General features: G+C 34.2%; 1 protein-coding gene and 1 long non-coding RNA gene across 3 annotated transcripts; both read left to right on the plus strand.

Moving 5' to 3' along the window:
• The first annotated feature begins 1,010 nt into the window (after positions 1-1,010).
• Positions 1,011-4,050, plus strand: LOC131594670 (uncharacterized). Of its 2 annotated transcripts, none has more exons than XR_009281446.1 (5): positions 1,011-1,195; positions 1,276-1,689; positions 1,942-2,124; positions 3,241-3,267; positions 3,505-4,050. It is a non-coding gene; the product is annotated as an uncharacterized LOC131594670 (long non-coding RNA). The 2 variants fall into 2 exon arrangements; XR_009281445.1 differs by having other exon boundaries at positions 1,381-1,689; positions 3,505-4,048.
• A 1,743-nt stretch (positions 4,051-5,793) lies between these two features.
• Positions 5,794-22,727, plus strand: LOC131594668 (protein FORGETTER 1-like). The gene is made up of 33 exons (XM_058866852.1): positions 5,794-6,163; positions 7,615-7,680; positions 7,788-7,961; positions 8,038-8,168; positions 8,296-8,372; positions 8,740-8,921; positions 9,114-9,191; positions 9,798-9,930; positions 11,478-11,538; positions 11,638-11,719; positions 13,985-14,110; positions 14,214-14,357; positions 14,448-14,547; positions 14,638-14,766; positions 15,779-15,835; positions 16,125-16,198; positions 16,279-16,448; positions 16,637-16,730; positions 16,962-17,059; positions 17,143-17,278; positions 17,459-17,565; positions 18,599-18,694; positions 18,797-18,884; positions 18,984-19,104; positions 19,289-19,400; positions 19,481-19,604; positions 19,701-19,778; positions 19,860-19,978; positions 20,634-20,687; positions 20,762-20,864; positions 21,564-21,692; positions 22,059-22,170; positions 22,479-22,727. Exons 1-33 carry the CDS (start codon positions 5,891-5,893, stop codon positions 22,508-22,510), a joined length of 3,660 nt encoding a protein of 1,219 aa, XP_058722835.1. The 5' UTR covers positions 5,794-5,890; the 3' UTR covers positions 22,511-22,727.
• Positions 22,728-22,790: the final 63 nt, after the last annotated feature.

The following is a 22,790-nucleotide window of genomic DNA, read 5'->3' on the forward strand; positions in this document are numbered from 1 at the left end:
AGAATTCAACCTAGCATGAGCGAACTAAGCACATTGATGTGAGGCTGCATTTCGTCAGAGGAGTAATCGAGCGTGGAGAAGTCAAAGTGTTAAAGGTTTTGACTGAGGACAATGCTGCTGATATAATCACAAAGACATTGCCGAGTTGCAAGTTTTCCCACTGTATGCGGTTGATAAATTTGCATGAAGAAAATTAGTTTGTTCTCTTGATGTTGTATAGTTAGGTCCAAGGTGGAGATTTGTGAGATATTCACTACGCCAAAATTGACTTTAGACAGCACATTAAAGACAGCGCTTTTTTCAACAAGTGCTGCTAAAAGTTCAAAAAAAAATTATATATATATATAACTTGAGAAAAAGCGCTGCTAAAGGCTTATTTTAGACAGCGCTTCAGAAAAGAGCTATTATAGGGCTTTTATAAAGCACTGCTTAGGCAGCGCTTTTTTCATAAAGCGCTGCTATAAGTTCAATAAAAAATTAAAAATTAAAATTATAGAAAAACGTTGTTAAATGGTTATGTTCAAAAGCGCTTTCAAAAGCGCTGCTAAAGGTCTTTTAGAAAAAGCGCTGCCTAAAGTTCAATTAAAAAAATATTTAAAATATATTCTTTAAAACCAAATGAAGAACAGTAGGGATCGAACCCCTATTTTTGCAGTGAGCTAAACGCTACGTTTTAAACTTAATATTACTCCCTCCGTCTCATAATAAGTGTCCCATTTGAGTAATGCGCGGTTTTTAAGAAAATGATTGGATGTGTGGGTTTTAGTAAAAAAGTTAATGTCATTTACTAGAATACCCCTATTAATAGTAGTTGAATAACGTGAAAGTTAATAAATAGGGGTATAATAGTGGAAAAATAATAATGATTGATGCTTTGAAATTGTAAATAGACAATTAATTTGAGCAAGGAAAATCTGTAAATGGGACACTTATTATGAGACGGAGGGAGTATTTTAAAGCATAAAAAAACTTTGGTTAAAATTAGGATAGTTTGAAACCCTATTATTACCTTCTACACCAACTCGCCGCAATTTTCTGTTCATAAACTCTCAATCTCTTCTCAAGCACTTCGTCTCCTCCTCCATCTCTTTGTTTCTTCTCAAAACATCACTAATCAAAGCAATCAGTTTCAAATTCAGTTTTCTGTGTTTTAGTTCAGTTCAAAGCCTCCAAAGCAATCAACTCCAATCTATAGGTATGATATCATAGGTGTGTTTATTGTTTTTTGGTTGTCTTTTCCTTTTTTTTTCTTGTAATTACATTTTTGTTTTGTAGATTCGGTTTTACTGTTTGCAAAACAGAGGGAGCGGTGCTTCGCTTATGGCGAAAGCTGCGATGAACTCACACGAACCTGCACTTTACTCACTTGCTGTTATACAGTTTAACGGAAGCGGCGGTACCAGAAGTAGTAAGGACCTCTGTCGGATCTCCGAGGGGACGCGATTTCTTATTCAAATCTTCAATCTCAACTCCGATTCTTCGCGGCATCTGAATTCCTGGTCCTTGATGTTCTATCATCTCCGCCGCCACCCCCACCACCACCATTTCTTCTAACTCCGTCATCTTTTCATCTCACTTCATTCTTCTATCGTATTGTGGGGTATCAATTTGAAGTCAGTGGGTAAGTCCAAGAAGACAAAACAAACTGCAACAGAATTTGATGATTTATATATGATGCTTCTCGTCAGGGTAAGTTCTATCTCTACTACTATAACACTTGTTAATCTGATTGTGAATAATGGATCTGGGATTGAAGCGATTTCCTTGTTGACTTGTTATAAATTGTTTAAACAGTTTTACAAGTTTATGTCATTAGAATAGTTTGAAGAAAGCAATCCAAACATGCCCTTATTTTTGCCAAAAGCGAATTTCTTACTTTCCATATAATTTTTAAACATATACATAATTCTTACTTTGGGTTTTCTGTTGTTGTTTCATTAGGAGGGTAAGATTGATGTAGTTGTGGGTGCTGTGACCAATGATATTCGTGTTTATGAAGTGCCTGCGATAAAGGTAACTACTCTGAGGTTCACAGAAACTGCTAGAGCTAGAATTGTCAAGGCTGGTGGGGAGTGCCTTACCTTTGATGACCTGGCTGTTAGAGCACTTTTAGGCTAGAACACGGTATGTAAAATGCTGCTCTCCTCTGCTGGTTACAACTCTGTGTTATTTTGTTATAATTTTATTAGTTTTATTAGTTGGGATATTTGGAAGCTCATGTGAGCTAACATTATACATTTTTGTTAGTTTTGACTACCAACTTCTTATCAATATGTTCATGTACATGTCTTGTTGTAAAACTCCCTTTTTTCACCACTGTTTTTGTATCAGAACTTGGAGCAATTTTGTGTTTTCTTATGGCTTTGACTAATGGTTATTCAGCAGGAAATATTGTTTTCACTGTTATCTTGTTGTCACCTTTGTGAAAGGGGAAATCTATAGAATGTTGAATGTGAATGTATCTAGACTTTCTTTATTTAATTATCACCTTATGGTGAACTGTGATGGTTCTTCATGTTCTTTTGTATTTTCACATTATAATTGTTGTACCTACTCTTTCAAACTTGCATTACTATTTCTTGACAACTTCCATATAACTGTAGTGTATTTAATTTATATAAAATTGGTTGATAGTTGTTTTGAGTATAATTATATTTAAACTGTGAAAGGAATAAAAAATATCTGGATGTTCAACTCAAACCTGGTGTATTTCCTGTTTCTAAATTGGTTTGTTAAATATAAATTGTTTATCCACTTCAGACCCATCTATTGTTATAAATTTATATCAATTTGGGCAATTGATTCTATCTTGTTTACAGTTTTCACTTCTGTTTGGAAAGTTGAAGAAGGCATAAAGTTAACTCTTAGCATTTTTTCCATGGATTAATGTTTCCACTCCTATTATCTCTATTAGATGCATTGTAATTTATTTACAAAATATTGTTGCTGCCATAAAGAGTTGCTTAGTTATGTATCTTTCATAATTCATGTATGAAGTGGAATTAGTCTATCTAGAGCTAAAGAACCTGTTCTTTGTTTTCAACTTTAACGTGAAGTGGTGTACCATTATTTAACTTTTACGTGTAATGCTGAATTTTACATATAAATCATGAGCTGAAAAAAAATGTATTTTGATATAATCTTCAAATTTTGTTCAGTAGGTTTTTTGTTAATATTTTTAACAATATTTTTTTCATTTGTGTATTTTATTAATTTATTTCTTATACCTTGTATTTTTAGGTCTATGAAATAGAGATTCCAACCATGGTATGGATTTCTAACTTATGATTTATTTTAATATTTAACATATTTCATCTAATTAATTAGTTTTAACTAAATCATATTAGGCTATATTATGTAGTACTTTGATGAATTTAAGTCTTCTACTTACTCGAAAGATCATATAAGGTATTGGAAGTTGAAAAGTGTTGTGAAAAATTAGATTTAGTTGTGTTGGAGCCAAGTTAGTTTAATTGACCGTGTTGTTCTGTTCATATCTTGCAGGACCAGGACCGTCCGCTCGTCGGATTTTGGCGATTTTGGGCTGATTTTGTTAGGGCTGATTTAGTTTTTGTTAGGGATGACCAGATTTTGGTTCTGTTGCAAACATGTGAATTGAATTATAATGGTGTATATATTTTGGATTATAATGGTATATAATGCCTTTTTTTGTATATTTTCCGGCTTCTTTGTTGAAATAAAAGCTCCTTGAAATGTAAGGCTTGAGTTACAGGTTTATGGGATTAATCCCAAAAATATGCTTTAATAAAAAAAGAAATAGAACTCGCTGATTTATTGTTATTATTATTTTGTGTGCTGCTGTCAAAAGGGGTGCATTATTAGAAGGCACTTATAAATTAAAGTGAGGAATAGACAACATTTTTAAAGAAAAACGTTGTCTAAAAGATAACCAAAAGGGGTGCATTAGAAAGCACTTCTAAATTAAAGTGGAGAATAGACAACGCTTTTAAAGAAAAGCGCTGTCTAAAGCAATGTCTAAAATATAACCAAAAGCGCTGTCTAAAGAGAAAGCGCTGTCTAAAGGGGTGTATACGAAAGCGCTTTTAAAGTCAAAGCGCTGTCTAAAGGAGATATATAGCAGCGCTTTTACATTAATCCAAAGCGCTGCCTTTACTTATAGCAGCGTTGACTTAGGCAGCGCTTTTAAGCGCTGTCTAATGTCAAAAAAAGCGCTGTCTAAAAGCTTGTTTGTTGTAGTGATTGGATCGAACTCTAGTATGGTCGAAGGGTATCTTATTGGTTCGACAGGATTAAGCACGAAGTCGAAGGTTGTTCACATACTTGTGTCAAAGATGCTAGGGTTGTTAGCATGTTAAATTAGGTTTAGTGTTTAAACCCTAATTTGTTAAGTTAGCTTGTTTATTAAGTTGACTTGTGTAACGAGCCTTGTGGAAAAAGCCATTAGTTAGTATGTTAGGTTTTATTATAAATAGCATACTGGTCTCTCATCATTGCTAAGCTGCAAATCTTAATTTAGGGTGAGAGAGGTTATGTGTTATTCTTGTAAAACTTGTAATCTTGTTTTAAGAGAAAGTAAAAGAATAGCAGTTATAACCAATTCTCGCGTTCTTCTTATCTTCCCTAATTCCTATTATATTTTGTTCTTGACATCGTTTTTCACAACAAAGACATTGAAACATAATCAAACATATCCTTCGTTATATCCAGGGTACTATGGTCTTATATTTGTTTTATCCCAAAGTATCCCAATTAGAATTAAGTACTCCTCATAAATAAGTTTTTTGTTTACTTGTGGTACAACTATTTCATGACGATCTATGAAATACACCGTGATAACAACATCATCAAATTATGCAGAACTTTTAGCACCATAGGACAAGTCTAGAATATGTTTGGCCGAGGTCTCTAATTCAACAAATATATCATACTTGAGATTTGTGTTTTGAAAAATAAATACAACAACCATATGTGAAAATAATATTTCATGCAACACACAATTGGAAGATAACATTAAAAGAGAGAATAAAATACATTTCTCTATTTTTTTTTCCACTTATGATCTTCAGAAGAGTGATAATATAAAACATCCAATAGATTCATCCATGTGATAATCTTGCAAACATTTTTACAAAATCACTCATAAGTAGAACTTCTAATCAACTAAACAAAAGATTAATATTCATCGTTGAAAAAATAATCATTCAACTAAGAAAAATGTTTTTTTAAAAAAATATTATACTCTCATTATTTCATTAATTTTTTTTCCATTAAATGTTTTTAAATAAAGTTTTAACTAGTCACATTCAAAACAAACATTGAAAAAGGAGAATGTCAAGAATAATGGACATCCAATGTTATCTCTCAAATATTTTAAATAGGGTTTAATGAATATGCACTGACAGTGTAAAATAGTTTTACACTGTCATCCGATAAAAAATCACAAATTTGTCATGTCATTAAAAATATTTTAAAATAAAAGAGGACTTTAATTAAATACATGATTGTGATTAATTGACACTATAAAGTGCATCACTTATTTTCTCTTTCAAATAAGGGTAACAATTTTTTACGAGGTTCTTCTCTCATATACCTACCCTTTTACCTCCGTTTGCTTTTCTAAACCTAAAAATTTTATAAAGTTTTTTTTTCTTAAAATGAAATGAGTTATTATTATCCAATAAAAGAAACTTACTTAAATCAAAAACAAAATACTATTACTACTATCTGCTATCCTTTTCACAAAACACTGGAGTCAACAAAAAAAAAACTTACTTATAAAAAGTACATGACTATTTATTTATCCACGACCCTTCCTATACCTCTAAAAAGTAAAAAAAAAAAACTTATATAAGAAGATAAAAAGGCCCGCCAACTCCACCATTTTGGCGCTCACTCTTCCACTCTCCCCATGATGCATCAACCGCCACCACAACCTCCTCCCGCCGTTAGGGCTCGTTGCGCCGGTTGCCGGACCTACTTCCACGCGGCGCAAGGCGTGACGGAGCTACCGTGTCCGAAATGTCAAATGCCGCATGTATTCTCGATCGATCAATCCGCTGCTCGGATTCGATGTCCAGCTTGTAAGGCTCTTGTTAAGGGACCGAGTAACCTCGCGAAGTTCCCGTGTCCTCAGTGCAACGTTGAGCTTGATTTTCTTGTTGATGGTGAAGATGACAATGAGGTTTTTACTTTGACTGGTTTTGGTTGCGCTATTTTTTTTACTGTAGTTGGTGATTTGATTTTGACCTAATTTTTGAGATTGGGGGAGTTTTGTGTAATGCATGTTGCGTTTATGAGATAATGATTTTGGATTGTTTATGTGAGTTTGTTAGTTCGTTTTGATTGGTTAATGTTAGGTTTTGACTTGACCTTTCCTTTTTTTGTATTTGTTGATATTGTTACTGTAGTAGTACTAGTACTAGTAATAGTCTAAGAAGCACATACACCAGAAACACGACATTGTCGCGTTGACACTGTCACCAACGCCGATAATAATTTGAAAAAAATGAATAAATTAAACGTAATCGGACACGGACATTGATCCATGTGTGTGTGTGTGTGTATATATATATATATATATATATATATATATATATATATATGTATAATTATGGTAACATTTACAAATGAGTGAGGAATAAGACTTCCGGGTTCAACAAATACTGCATATCCGTTGTTGATTTCATCTTCATTATTGATAAGCAGACTATACAATAATGTTGTTCAGTGGGAAATGTTAAAATCAAGTCAATAGTTGTGGTAGTATTTTGTGATCTTATTTTTAGGCATGCGGCTGCTTCATTTCTTTTATCAAATACTAATTTTTTCTAATTTTTTGTTGTGGGAAAGGAATAAGTATGAGTGGGGCTGGAGTTGGTTGTTATAAATTTTTTATTCATTGTAAAATTGAAGTTGTTTACAGGTCTTGGAGAGTGGTTTTCCATGGCAATGCTACATAGGACAGCCGGTTTTCTTTTGCTCTTTTTTGGTTATATAAATAGAGTCACAGACTTTCTTGTATCATGTTGGATTTTCACGAGATTAGTGTTCAGATTCAGGCTATTAAAAGATTTACAAGCAGCATCCACAATGATGACTCTTTGGAGGCATGATTTTAGAGAGGAACATTTCTTAAATTTAATGGTTTATTGTTCCTAGTATTTATATCTTTTATTTTTCTTAATTAAAGGATTTCATGAGAGGAAAGAATACAGATAGGATGATTGGAAATCTTAGTAAAGCTAGAATCAAAAGATTAAAGAAAAGTAAAGTAGTTTGACTCTTTATAGCAACTATTGCCCCCTTGCAAGTCTAATCTTGAAACCGCCACTATAAATCCATGAGGAGAATCCCAGAGAGACGTTTAAAAACAACCTTTCTTAAAATGTGCTGGAGATGGATTTGGGATAAGAAGCTAAAAATAAATCAATGGATGACTTTCTCCTTTGTTATTTCTATATTTTCTTCAACATTTTAGTTATATTTTATTCCTTTCTTTTATTTCCTCATGGAGTGTGTTTGTCAATTTCCTTTTAAAGGTTTGATGTCTTTGGAAATATTGATTATATATCTTTAGTTTTATTATCCTTGTATTTGTATCTCATTTTCTTTTTCAATATTAAAATGTATCAGCTACTCAATGAAGTGGAGCAGGATGAAGATGATGGTGGTATGGCTGGAGAAACTTTTACAGATTATGTGAGTTAAAGACACTTTCCTCTAGAGAGCCGTTAATATTGAAAGTTTGTTTGGGTTAATTTATCAAACAACACATCTTATTGGTACCAAGGTTTCTTGTTATGCAGCGACCAGCAAAGATATCTATCGGACCTCCACACCCAGATCCAATTGTAGAGACATCTTCCCTGTCTGCTGTGCAGCCACCTGAGCCTACTTATGATCCAAAGATTAAGGATGATTTGGAATGTTCAAAGACTTTGTCATGCTTGCAGATTGAGACTTTGGTTTATGCTTGTCAGGTTTTTCTCGCCACATGATTGAATATTAGTAATTACAATTTAACTTTCATATTTATGGTGCCTGTTTCCTTGGCAGAGACACCTTCAACATGTTCCCAATGGTGCTAGGGCAGGGTTCTTTATTGGAGATGGAGCTGGGGTAGGTAAAGGTCGAACAGTTGCTGGGCTAATTTGGGAGAACTGGCACCATGGGCGTAGAAAAGCCTTGTAAGTTTAGGTCACAGTATGAGCATGAAAACATGGGTGTGCTATTTCAACTAGCAGCGGGTCTATGCATTGCCTTTTCATTTGTTCTTTTTAATTCCTAATTTCATGTTTCAATGATCTCTCTCAGATGGATTTCTGTTGGCTCAGACTTGAAGTTTGATGCCCGAAGGGATTTGGATGATATGGGAGCAAATTGCATTGAAGGTATTCTTTTTGGGTTTGTGTAACTAAAGTCCTATGATATGTTTAACTTCTTTGACAATTTGATGTCATTATCACATGGTTAACATAAAAAAATGTCATTAAACACCAATAAAAGGGATTCAGTTTCAGTTGTGAAGGAAAGAGTAAAGTTAGTAATAATGAAGTGAAAATTCTTTATTTTATTTACTTGATATTTTGCATGTTTAGAATTATAATGTATGAGTAATTCATGGATTTTTTTTGTTAACATTGCACATAAAACAATATTAGGATTTTTTTTTTTTTTTTTTTTTTTTTTTTTTTTTGTATTTTGCAAGATTTATTATGCATTTAAATTTAAATGTATTTCTTTCTTGAATCTGTCCAGTGCATGCTTTGAATAAACTGCCTTATTCTAAGCTTGATTCAAAGTCTGTTGGAGTTAGGGAGGGAGTTATTTTCTCGACATACAGTAGCCTCATAGCATCATCTGACAGAGGTCGTACTCGTCTCCAACAGCTTGTGCAGTGGTGTGGACCAGGGTTTGATGGTCTTATAATTTTTGATGAGGTATCAGACTTTTTTTAATGGAAATTATTTCTTTAATCATTTGGTACTTCCACTGTTTAATATTCACACAGATATAAAGTTGAAATTTCCTCTGTTTATTTTAAAGAATAATTCTATTAAAAGGTATTTCGAGTATTTAATTTATATTTATCTACCCTTTATTGCTTAAGTGTGTGAGTGGCTTCATTACAGTGTCATAAAGCAAAAAATTTGGTTCCCGAAACTGGTAAGAAGCCAACAAGAACTGGTGAAGCAGTACTTGATATCCAGGTTTGTGCATCTTACTATGTAGCTGAAAGCTTCTAATACTCTTTCCGTAACTTCAAATGATACTGATTTTAAGTTGAGATGGCATTCATTTTGGCCAGAAATATTATTTTTTAATGTATAGTTTCTTTTTCCATTTTGATCCTCAATTTTTTCTTCATGTGAACAAGATTTTTTGCGGTGATAAAAAAATTTTATGTGATGATGAAAGGTTTTTGTTGCTGTCGATGAATACTACAATATTGCGAATATTTTGCTAATAGATTTAACTAATTAAAGAATCATATCTAAACTAGGAACTATGTAAAACAGTTACAAAGACGATTGTTGTTTTTGTATTTCTACACGACACTGCTTGCACAATAAGCCCCTAGCTTAGAGGCGAATGAATACAGTAACTTTTTTAACCGTGTATTTTTGTATATAAATGAAGATCCTATAAGGGGCATTTAAAGTCTTTTAAACTGAAACCTTGACACAGTTAGCCACTAAGTTTTCTAAAATAAACCTCTTCGTCTTTGTCTCTTTTCATTCATTCTCTCCCTTTGGTTTATACTCTAATTAGTGAGTTTATTGATTAGTCCAAGTTATTTCAATCTAATTTGACAGGCTCGACTACCTGAAGCTCGTGTTGTTTATTGCTCAGCTACTGGTGCATCTGAACCTCGCAATATGGCTTATATGGTTCGGCTTGGCCTTTGGGGAACTGGGACTTATTTCAGTGATTTTGCTGAATTTCTAGGTAGGTGTTCTTTGTCTCATCTTTTCCTTCTGTTTTCAAAACAGTAACTATTGCTAGTCATCTTTTTTCTTCACTTTTTTTTTTCTTTTTCTTTATTTCAAAAGATATACTAATGGAAGAAGATATGCTTCTGTAGTTTGATCATGTGATTTGGCCACATGGTATATTGTAAATTATAACAATTTGTAATGGTAGTTCAAGTTTTTATTTCTGTTTTTTATTTGTATGTAACATGCTACATGTGGAGATTATTACTCATCTTTTTATATCAACTGACACCTACTTAATATTTAGGTTCTATTGGTTGTAAAATATCTCTAAGAGTATGTTTGAATCAAGAGGACAGTTAGTTAGTCATAAAAGAGTCTGTTTGATTTATTTTCCATTTTCAATTGGTATTTTTTCATCATTATCAAAATAACTCAATCATGGTTTTATATTTAAGATTTTCTCCAGGAAATGGGGAAAACAGCACTTGTTTTAATAATTTTCTGACAAAATGGTGAAAACAAGGTAAATACATCAACTGAAAACAAAGACAAGAAACAACGCAAACAGTTTTTAATATTTTTCAGTTGTACTTAATTCATAGCATTGTTGCTCAACAATAAGTTTTTGCGTATTTTAATGATTTAGACCAATAAGAACTGGACAGATAGATAAATGATATTTTGAATTGTTTAATATAGAAAATCTAGACTTCTTATTAGTTGTTAACTGACCTACTGCTAGAGTTATTTGTGATGTCGATGTTGAAAATCCTTGGAATATGTTCTTTTCTTGCCCTTCTAATGTTGATGTGTGGGTTTAATAGGGGCTTTGGCATAGATCTTTCTATTTTTGCATACCTTATTATGGCAGTTACGTCAATTATGTTATTATTTTTTAGGAGTAAATAGAGAGCGAAAAGGAAAATGGTTATGGGATAGTTATTGAGTGGTTATGGAGGGAGAGAGCAAGCTCTCTAATTCTTGGAAGGGAGGGTCCGGAATTCTTGGATAGAATTTGTTTTGTAATAATATACTTTCGCTCTCATTAGTTTATGTGTGAATTTTGCGTTCTCTAGCGTGTGCAATTCTGTTTCTGTTGTAAACATATATTCTGCCATCAACAAAAGTCAGTTTCTCTATAACTAAACAGTATTTTGGTACTATTTTTTGACCATAGCATTTCTGAAGAATATTTTGTTATGAATAGAGTACCTGCACTAATTTGCTTATATACGTTGTGCTACACCTAACGACTGAATAAAGGACCAAATAAAATGATTACTTATAATTACAAAATATATGTCCAATAACAATAAATATGTCATTAGCATTTATAACACTTCCCCTCAATCTAATGAATAAAAATCTATCATTCTTCGTAGGTAAGTTGGCTGATCTGTTTTACTAGGTTTTCAACTTACTATTGCTGCATCACACCGAGCATTTGAGATATTGTTATTATTTAATTGTTTCCACATGCACTCGTGTTTCCTTCATTTGGCCATTGGCTCTCACCCTGTAATTGTTTGAAGTTAATTAACAAGGTAATGAATCCAGGTGCTCTTGAAAAAGGGGGGGTTGGAGCTCTTGAATTAGTTGCAATGGACATGAAAGCGAGGTAATATTTCTACAAAACACATTCACTCCCAGCCTTATGCACTTATATGTATCTGAAAAATATATTATTCTGCTTCTTTTTTTTTTTTTTTTAATTCAGGGGGATGTATTTATGTCGAACTCTTAGCTACAAGGGTGCTGAGTTTGAAATTGTTGACGCACCATTAGAAGATAGAATGATGGTATGACTGGCAGATTTCTTTGAGCATATTGATGTCTTTTCTTTACTGTATTCTGAAGTGGTAATTGTCGTTCTTTGTTAATAACAATTTCCATGACTTGTTAGTTATTTCATTTCAATAGTCTCCTCTGTAGATAATTAAATGAAGAAAGAAAAATTCCTTCGCCAAACTAGTAGTCAATAGTTGCTGGCTTGTGCTGGCGCGGAGTGGGGTGAAAGGCTCTCCACTTTCCTAGTGTTTATGGTCAAAAGTTCAACTGTTCATTATTGTGGTGGAATGCCATGGTTGCATATGGGCATGCCTTGAATAGTACTATAGTAGTGGTTGCAGTGTCATCTGAACCAAAACATTTATGTCATTATAGCTTCTTCATAAATATAGCCCATGGTGTATTTTCTTCTCTGACCACAAGACGATGCTCTCTAACAAGAGGTGCTGTGACTTCGAGACTACAAATCACAATTCCAAAATGAAGGCACGGGGACAACTTTCACCGTTTCCCTTCCCTTGGCTTTTGACAGGGACTAGGGTAGGGGTGTTAATATCCATACTGATCCAAAGTAAAACCTCAAGCTGATACGAAAAACCGAATGCCACACAAGCTCTATCCAACGGGTATTTTGGGACGATTAGAGGAATCTTTAAGTGCTTTGTTGCTTCCCCAAGTGCTGGCTACTATGAAATGGGACAAGCTGGCTGTCGGTGTCTGAGAAAGGGCTACCTATGGAGGGGCAGACTAGAAAGTAAGTAAACAATCGGTGTACAGCTGCTGAGACGGCTGTTCTCAGAGGCAATGCTTTGATATCAATGAAGTTTCATCAGTTTCAGTGAGTTAGGTTTTGGTTTTAATAAATCAGTATCAAAGCCTCGCAATATAACTTGTTTATACTCTGCTCATTAGAAATAAGCGTTCTTCTAAGATTTTCTTTCTCTTTATGAAAATCTTCTAATGATAGAAAGGATAGAAAAATCAAATTTTGAACGCCTCATCAAACCCTCTCTTATCTGTGAAATTTCTCAACAAGGTACTAGTTTGGCTGTAGATAAACCTGAAAAGAGTAATGCCCCCTTATTTAGTTCTCTTTAAGAATCAAGTCTTGGAGTCACATTTATGGGAATACATGGGGTAGGGATTGAGTATACCCATGTTTGTTGCCAGGTTAAGAAAAATTATTGCCAAGTACAAAAGTTTCCAGGAATCGGATAACTTCCCAGAACTTCCAATCTTCCCATGAATGTTGAGCTCCCCCCTCCTCTTTGCTTCGGTCACACCTCTTTTTGAGCATCCTTGCATTTGTGTCTCCTTTTGTAAACTTCCTTCATTTGGCCTAGGAGGTATGCGATACTTGATTTAGGGCTAGCATCAAGCTTATGTCTGTTCACTTCTAAAGAAACATCCTTTGAAGAATAGCACTGTAATCATCAGTCAATTCTATCATTCCATCTTCCTTCCGCTTTCGCTTGTTGATGAAGATTATTCCACCTTTAGTTTCAGTACATGTAAATTGATTTGGCTTTTGTACATTGCGAAGTGATGGGTTCATCTCAAAAGCATTTGCAGCAACTGAAAGATGGGAAATTGCCAACACTTTCTCTCGTTCGTGAAAGCTATTCCATCTTCAGCAGCTGTGCAGATAAATTTATTTAGCTTCAGTACATTATGCGTTGTTTTCAAAAGCATTGGCAGCATCTGATTGATGATCGACTGCCGATCTCCGACAGTTGTTCCTGCACCTTAATCTCCCATCTATGTGGTGATTGCTTACCCATTAATTCAACCAAAAGGAGTACACTCCTAGTGGTTTCTCATCCTTCATCCAATGCAGTAGCCATTGGATGACGCCCAAACATTGTTAAGCTATTAGAGTAGAAGATACTCTTGTAATTTACACTGTCTTTTAAGGATCATCTACCACTTTTAAGTATATTTCCACACAGTTTACACCCATAACAAAGAGTGTATTTTCTTATCAAGCAAAGCTCAATGATAGATTGTTGTCTTATGATAGTCAACGTGCATGCAAACTTGAGTCTCTTTCAATTGCTGCATCAGTTATGTGTATTAAGCTATGTAACAAAATTTGCTTTAGTAGAATTTTGACATCATGGTCTATTTGGTGGTTTAGATCTGTCATTTGTTTTTCTCATTCATTTGTCTTTTGAGTTCAGTACTCTCATCTGGGGATGTATGTTCTTACCAAATTTCTTTTAAATTCAGTATTCTCATCTGATGATGTATGTTTTTTTTTCTTTCAAATTTCGTAGGACGTATATAAAAAGGCTACAGAAGTTTGGGTGGATTTGCGTGAAAAGTTGCAGTCCGCCATTGCCTTACTACCTGAGAAACCTAATACTAGGCAACTATGGAGACTTTACTGGGCAAGCCACCAGGTATTAAGTCTAAGTTGTTACTAGAGACAAGTTCTTCATGTCTATTCAACATTTATTATTTATTGAGGTTTTTGGACTGTTCCTTTTCCTGGTCAAACTGTAGCACTTCTTCAGACACTTGTGTATGTCTGCTAAAGTTCCTACTGCAGTGAGATTGGTGAAACAAGCATTAATGGAAGACAAGTGTGTAGTCATAGGTCTGCAGAGTACAGGGGAAGCAAGGACAGAGGAAGCTGTTTCAAAATTAGTGTGTATTTGGATCCTTTTTCTTTAATTTAATGCAGTTTTTCTTGCGTTTCAGTTGCATTATGTGCTATTTTTTATTGTATTTGGGCAGGGCTATGAACTTGACGACTTTATTTCTGGACCACGTGAGTTGCTGCTAAAATATGTTGAAGATAATTACCCATTGCCCAAAAAGCCTGAACTTCCCCCTGGTATTTACATGCTATGTTTTATTATATACGTTTCATTTATTTTCATTATTTTGCAATCATTTGTTTTTATTTTCATTTCAATTATAATAGACGATGGTGGAAAGGAGCTTCAAAGGAAGAGGCACTTGGCAAGTCCCGACGTTTCTGGAAAATCTAGAGTTAGAAAAGTAGCTAAGTGTCAGCCTCCTAGTGATACTGAAAGTGATGAAGAATCTGAAAGTGAGTTTCAGGCAAATTTTGACTAATCTTTTGCAGCTATCATTCTTTTTTGTCATGCTTCAAGTGCATATGACAACCCTTTTTCCTAATCTATCAAGCACCGGGGCCGACCCGACATGTTTAGAGGCCTAAAGCCACTTTCAAAGTGAGGCCTTTAAAATATATTTAAAAAATTAATTTTTGTGGTTGTCAAGTGTTGAACCAAAGACCAAAAAGACATGATGCCTTCCTTTAACCTACTCAACCATTAGAATTAATGTAAATTATATGTGATTTTATATATTTATAATAACTAAATTGAACTTTTTTGAGGCATTTTTTTGGCCCAAATTTTTTAGGCCTTAAGCTCTTGCTTGGGTCGCCTTACCCTTCGGCTGGCCTTGAAGCACGGACATCGGCCACTAACACTGGCTCGGAATAAATTAAACATAGCACATGTGTTGGTGTTGGACACATGGCGTCATTGCTATAGGGCTCCTAATACATTAATGCAGACTTATTAACAACCTTATATGGGGCGTAATAGAAAAAGGTAGGGCGAGCCGGCGAGGAAGGGCGCTGATCAACTTTACTATTAAAAAAGTTATTCAATTAATAAAAATACATTAGTTTTTAAAATTCTAGTATTATTTTTTGTAAACCCTTTTCAATGAAAGAATTTATTAAGAGTGGCACATATGGAATTGATCAAAACAGAATCACAACAAAGCAAGTACCATGGCCACTTTTCTACTAGGATATTTTCATTTAATTAAATTGGGTAAATAAAATTTGGAGATCTGGTCTGTTCTTTTTGTCCATTCTTCCTTTTAAATTTATTGCTTATTAATATTAAGAATAAAAACTATTGTTTATTTAAACAAGTAATTAAATGTTGGGGTTTGTGAAGAACTGCTATAAGAGGGCTATTATTGATAATATCCAAAGTTTTCTTAGTGTTACTATGTTAGTAATATTCAGTCACATCAACATTAAATGATGCCTCTTTAATTTCACCATTTGCTTGATGCAGCTGCCTCTGTTCCTGAATCTTCTGATTCTGAATACGGACCAGAAGGGGATGAAAGCGGTGCGTTGTCTATCTCATGTTATAATAGATTAACAAGCATTTCTGTTTTTGTACTGAAGTTGTTTGGGAAAATAACAAAATTCACCCTCTTTTATTATTCTGGTATTATTATTGTTATCATCAAGCGCTACTGTGCATGTCCACATGCCTGCTATTATGAGGAGGAACTGTTAAATGAATGCCGTTTATGATTTGAGTGTCTGTAGTTCTATTACCTTAATGATGGTAGTATTCAGTACATTTAAAATCATCATGGAAACCATTTGATTTTACCATTGATTTGACGCAGCTGCCTCTGGTCTTGAATCTTCCGACTCTGATTTTGAGGAGTTTCAGAAATGTGAAATTTGCAGTACTGCAGAGGTAATTTTGATTTAATTATTCTCTGTTTTTTTTTTGTGAATTGACTGCCATCTGTAGGATTCACGTATTTTTCTGTGCAGGAAAGGGAAAATTTGTTGCAGTGTTCCCAATGTGGAAAATACGCTCATCAATCATGCTTGGTGCCTCCAATTCGCGATGTTGATCTTGAGGAATGGGCATGTCATTTGTGCAAGGATAGAACTGTTGAATATTTCCCTTCTGGAACAAACATAGTTGAACTCCAGAAGAGGTTTAGAATTTGGATAAATTGTTTTAGTTTGGCTCTCTGGTTTCAATGGCATAATTTTTACTTTTATGTTTCGATAACTAGCTTTACTAACAACTTTAAACCATTTTTTAAATCAATAGAATTTAGTCCGCAAAAAGTTAGAAATAAAGAGTATGTCAGTGATGAATTTTTTCATGGACTTGCTGCAGTTATGACACAGCCATTGAGTGCAAGAAAAAATTATTAGAAAAGATTCATGCTTTGGATCTTCCAAATAATCCCTTGGATGATATTATTGACCAGGTAATGATCATTCGTTGATTCATCCTCTTCTTCCCCTCTAAAGGTACATTTCTTTTATAGGGCATTTTGTTAACTGTCATTAGGCAGATAACAGCTATTATGGCTAGTTCCATAACAATTAAGCAAGTATGCTATAAAAGATGTCTGTTGTAGCAATTTTCTGCTTTGCAACTAATGCTAAATGTGAAAGTGTAGATCTTTTACTAGACTATAAATGAATTTTTGATGCAGTTAGGAGGCCATGATAAAGTTGCAGAAATTACAGGAAGAAAAGGAATGCTTGTTAGGGCCCCTAGTGGAATGGGTGTTGTTTATCAAACTCGAAATTCGTGAGTTGCAAAATGTCTCCGTATCTAATTGATAAACATCGTTTCATGCTAGCTGAATTAGCTTTTTGTGCGTTTCCTTTTAGAAAAGATGTCACTGCCGAGATGGTTAACATGCATGAAAAAAAGCTCTTTATGGAAGCAAAGAAGTTAGTTGCTGTCATCTCTGAAGCTGGATCAGCTGGTGTTTCGCTGCAGGCAGACAGAAGAGTGAAAAATCAGGTAATCAGACTGTTTGGAAATATTTCTATCCCTTGAATCACCAGCTTTTTCGGTCTTATTATTTTGATTGCTTTTGCAAAGTTCTTCTCTGAAGCAGGTGATATTATAATATTTTGCAAACTTTACAATTGCTTTATGCTTATTTTGCTGTTTCTGTTCCCTTTGGCCTTTACATAATAGAAAAGAAGGGTTCACTTAACTCTAGAACTTCCATGGAGTGCCGATCGAGCAATTCAGCAGTTTGGAAGAACTCATAGATCTAATCAAGTCTCAGCACCAGAATACAGGTCACTAAGCATTATTGATTAATTTGGTTTTTGAATTTTGTATAATGATATACGTTTAACCCCTGTTTGCTTTGCCTCTAGTGACCTTCCAGCTCAAATTAAGCGTTGTTTAAGGTTATTGAGTGTACTAAGCATTATTGATTCATTTGGTTCGACTGTACTAGTCTTCATGATAAAATGAGTTTCGTCGACTAAAATAATTTCGTTAATAAAGTAGTTAGGTGGATTGACATACAATAAATTAGAGTATTGTGGAAAAAAGTAATTAATGCTTCATAGGTGTTCTAAAAGGACAAATAACGAGACATGAAAATATTTCAAATGTGAATTAATATTTAAAATATTTTACTAAGAACAGAAAAATAGGAGTGATTTTATTAATGGTACCCAGAGACTACAATTCTCCTACCAAAGCCCCAGGCTCCTACTATTTAATTTGTCAAACTATCAATTTAGTCCCTAAAATATCACCCCTTCTCCAATTTAGTCCCTAAATTTTGTAAATAAAATTAGTCTTTAAAATATGTAAACTCATTCAATTTAGTCTCTGCCATTAAGATTTTAGAGACTAAATTGACGGATTTTCATATACTTAAATTGATGTATTTATATACTTTAGGGGATGCCTATAATATTTATATAGTTTAGGGACTAAATTGGAGAGAGTGGTGGCTTAGGGATATTTATATAGTTTAGGGACTAAGTTGGAGAGTGGTGGCTTAGGGATTAAATTGATGATCTATATTAATTGAATATGCATTTCCCCAAAAACTGCCCCCGCACTCTCTACCTTCTCCCGTGGTGCCTACTTATTCAGCCATGTCACCAATTCCCCATCACAGAAAATTTCCTCAATGTCCCCACCTCTTTCTAGAATATACTTTCCGTATAGGTGGCTTGATATGACCCCCAAGTTCAATAGTCAATCCCGCTCTATCTGGTGTGAACTGTACGATACTATGCATGTAAATCTTTTTGAGCTTAGACAGAAGCACTTTAGATCTTATTTGTTATCTTTGTAAATGTTCTTCAGGATACTATTTACGAATCTTGGTGGAGAACGCCGGTTTGCATCAGCTGTTGCTAAGAGATTAGAATCCCTTGGAGCTCTAACTCAGGGGGATCGCAGGTAAGTTGGATTCCCTGTTTTTTTTTTCAGTGAGTCAACATAGATAAATTTTAGGCCTAAATTTTAACACCTTAGTTAATGGTGTTCCTTTGTTCATTGCAGGGCTGGACTTTCGTTAAGTGCATATAATTATGACAGTGCTTATGGGAAGAGGGCTCTGATGATTTTGTACAGAGGAATAATGGAGCTGGTATGTGGTTTTTATTGAAAATTACAAATGTGCATATTGACAATGAGTTTAATAGGAAACAAACAAGTTGAATACATTTACTGATAAGTAATTATGTAGGATCCTCTTCCTGTTGTACCTCCAGGATGCTTATCTGACAGACCAGATACAATCCAAGGATTTATCAAGCAGGCAAAAGCTGCTCTTGTTTCCGTTGGAATTTTAAAGGATGCCAATCTTGGTAGTTCTTATTTCCCCTTACCTAATGTTAGATTGGATAGTTTTAGTTATAGTTATTATTTATAATATCAGTGATATCTAATAAAAATATATTCCAGGCTTCATCATTGACTGTTGTAAAATTTATGATGCCACATTTCTTGTGTTTTTCATCGTTTTTAAATGTTGATTTCTTATATTTAAAGGAGATGACATTGACCCTCGATGGTTATCTTGCCACATTGATGATAAAGATATACATGATATTGGACGATTTCTAAACCGGCTTTTGGGAGTAGCTTCTGAGACTCAGAATAGGTTTGTATTTTGTGAATGAAATGATTAGATACCTCTGCTTTCAGCATTTGGCTCAGTACACTAACTTTCTGTACTAACAGGCTATTTGAGTTATTTGTGAATATCTTGGATCTTCTTGTTCAAAAAGCTCGCATCGATGGTAACCTTGACACAGGCATTGTTGACTTGAAAGCTAATGTAATTAAACTGCAAGGGACTCCAAAGGTATTTATTTTTGTCCTTAACTTCTTGCTGCCACCTATTTTCATATGTTACCTGTATAGCATATTTAAGACTGAAGATAACTTTCCTCTGATGTAGACAGTCTATGTTGATCAAATGAGTGGGGCTTCAACTGTTCTGTTCACATTCATCTTGGATCGCGGTGTTTCATGGGAGGTACATACACTTTCTCAGATGTCCTAACTAAATTGGACTTAACTATAATCGACATGTTTGTTGATATCATTTATGCATCAGTTGGCAAATACTATGCTGAATGAGAAGCAGAAGGCTGGATTTGGTTCATCCGGTGATGGCTTCTACAAGTCCAAGAGGGAGTGGTTGGGAAAACGCCATTTTATTTTAGCATTTCAAAGGTATCATTTCTGGTTTTTGTAGTACTTGTTATTCAATTTCAATAAATAACCGTTTGTGTTGTCCGGCATTTTTAGAATTTCTTTCTCATCGATTATTAATTCCCCAACATTTTGTCCCAAGTAACATTGCTTGTTTTATAGTTGTAACTTGCATTGTATGGCAAGTTTCATGTAATCTTGAGTGGCTATATTCTATCAGAATATAAATTACGCTTGAATCCTATACATTACATCTATCTTTGTTTCTGTCATTGCATTTACATTTCATGTGTTTTACTTTTACTCTTTGTTTCTGTCTATTTATTTATTTTCTAAACTCTATATCTAGGATTATGTTCTATACAAAAAATATGGATTGTGACAACATCTCTTGGATGTGTTGAATTAACACGTTCAATCCTGAGATAAAAGGATAAGGGTTCAATAGGATAAATTTCTTTCGTCATGATACTAAGAAAGGATCAGAGAAATTAAATGAATTTATTCGTATTTATGTCTGTGATTGATTAGTTTCTCAATTTCTGAATTCAAGAAATACAGTTACTCAAGAAGAATGGGTAGATATTGAAGGGACGCATTCCCTAGTCAAATACATAGTAAAACTTTCTGGTTTCATTTACTGATGTCATTATGTTTGTTCTTCTTTCTGTTCTAGTTCTGCTCCGGCTATGTATAAGATAGTTCGCCCCGCTGTTGGAGAATCACCTCGGTATGTATTTCAGTTACTTGGCCTTCTCTTAATTTAATCTTATTCTTTACTCATTTTCCCCCATGCAATTATAGGGATATGCATATGGCAGAGTTAACTAGAAAATATTCAAAAGTTTCATCTTTAGAGGAGGCTCAAAAAGGCTGGGAACACGATTATAAAGTTTCAACTAAGCAGGTATATATACCATAAGTTATCTCATAATTTTAACTTTATGCAAGGTGCCGAAAAGAACATAGTACACATTGAACTAATAAGTATCTAAGAATGGTAATAATCCCCTGCACAGTTGAGACAAATCTGAATGAGAACAAAACAAAGCAGTAGAAAATATACTCCCTCTGTTTCAAAATGAGTGTTGTTTAAGGTTTTTGCACACAGATTAAGAAATGTAATCATTCTCCAATATCACCCTTCAAATTCCCCAATAGCTCCATCATTCTCAAATGGTTACCAATATCACCCTTCCTCATCCCCTCAGTTACACCTGTCCCCTCCCTTGTGGTTGTCTTGCTTCTCAATTGAATTATCCCCCTCTAGGTGGATACCTCCCATCTTCCTTCTCATAAACTTTAAGGCCTCCATCATTATCCTTGGACATTCTTCTATAGAAACACCTTGTTGCTTGTTCTGAACTTGTGGACTAATTGGTACACACGGAACTGAACCATACATTTATTTGCAGTTGCACGACAAAGTTGTATTCTACCTTGCTGTATCTTCTGTGGAATTTAGAATCTAAACTATCAATGCATATGTGCTATATGCTCATTAGTGTGCCTCACTCATTTAGTCATGGGATGAGAAAATATGTAGATTTTTCAAATTAACATTATCTCATATTTTGACTTGTAATCTTATTGCCTTTGTTGTCAGTGCATGCATGGTCCCAATTGTAAGCTTGGTAGCTTCTGTTCAGTTGGCTCAAGACTACAGGAAGTAAATGTCTTAGGTGGTGTTATTCTTCCTGTTTGGGGAAACATACAAAAGGCTCTCTCTAAGCAGGTATTTCACCAACTCAAATCATTCATGGGAAATATTATAATTTGTAGTAGCTATAATTATTAATTGATGTATGATGCATTGATATATCTATTTGTCACTGATATCTTTTAGCTTTGATTATTTGAGTTTTGGATCGGTGATGCTGGCAATGTGAAAATTGTAATAGATAGCTTTTGTTGTGATATATAACATGATATAACTAACTTTTCAGCAACCTCGGAACTGACGAACTTTCTTTATCATGAAAAATATGGTGATTCTGTTGAGCCTCTGGTGGATTGTTTAATCATTGGAATATTATACATAAAATGGGATTATTATTTTATCATGCAAAAGAGTTCTAACAGCAAATAAAAATATGTACAGACTCGACTAATACACCAGAGGCTACGCATTGTTCGTGTGGAAACTACATCAGATAACAGACATATAGTTGGGCTTCTTGTCCCTAATGCAGCAGTTAAAACTGTCCTTCAAGGTCTCTTTCTTTCTCTCTCTCTACCCCCGACACTCACCAGCTTTTTCTTTAAAGCACACTTGCACATATACATAATATTGTCTCTTTTTCTTTTTATATTTTTTGCAACAAAAAAACTCATGCTCATACAGAAAGGATTGGCTTTTGTTCCATTGGGAGACTTCAACATTAAAAGCTTAATAATATTTTTTTGTTCTTGATTATTCTTAGTTGCAATGATGGGATAGACTTCTGTTTTAATTTTGGTCAAATTCTTTTTACCAAGGTGATGCGTATACTTACATATTTGCGTTTGACATCTTCTGTAGGTTTAACATGGGTGATAGAACTGGATGATTGACCTCAGGCACTAGGCGTCTCCCTTTTTTGAAGATCACAAACATTTTTTGTTTTAGGTAAAAGCTTAAGCTTGCTGCTGAATTTTGGAGAAATGGAAGTCCCTGTTCTCATTGATATCAGCACAATTGTGCAATCTCCATTTCAATACAACAATGTAAAAAATCAAGTGTGTATAATTCAAAATTGTATAATATTGATGATCATTGACATAGATGGATTCCTTTCAACTATGATATATGAACTGAATTGTGTCTTATGCTACACATTATTTATCGAAAATC

This window comes from Vicia villosa, linkage group LG4 (genome assembly GCF_029867415.1).
Source record: "Vicia villosa cultivar HV-30 ecotype Madison, WI linkage group LG4, Vvil1.0, whole genome shotgun sequence".
NCBI classification, from domain to species: domain Eukaryota; kingdom Viridiplantae; phylum Streptophyta; class Magnoliopsida; order Fabales; family Fabaceae; genus Vicia; species Vicia villosa.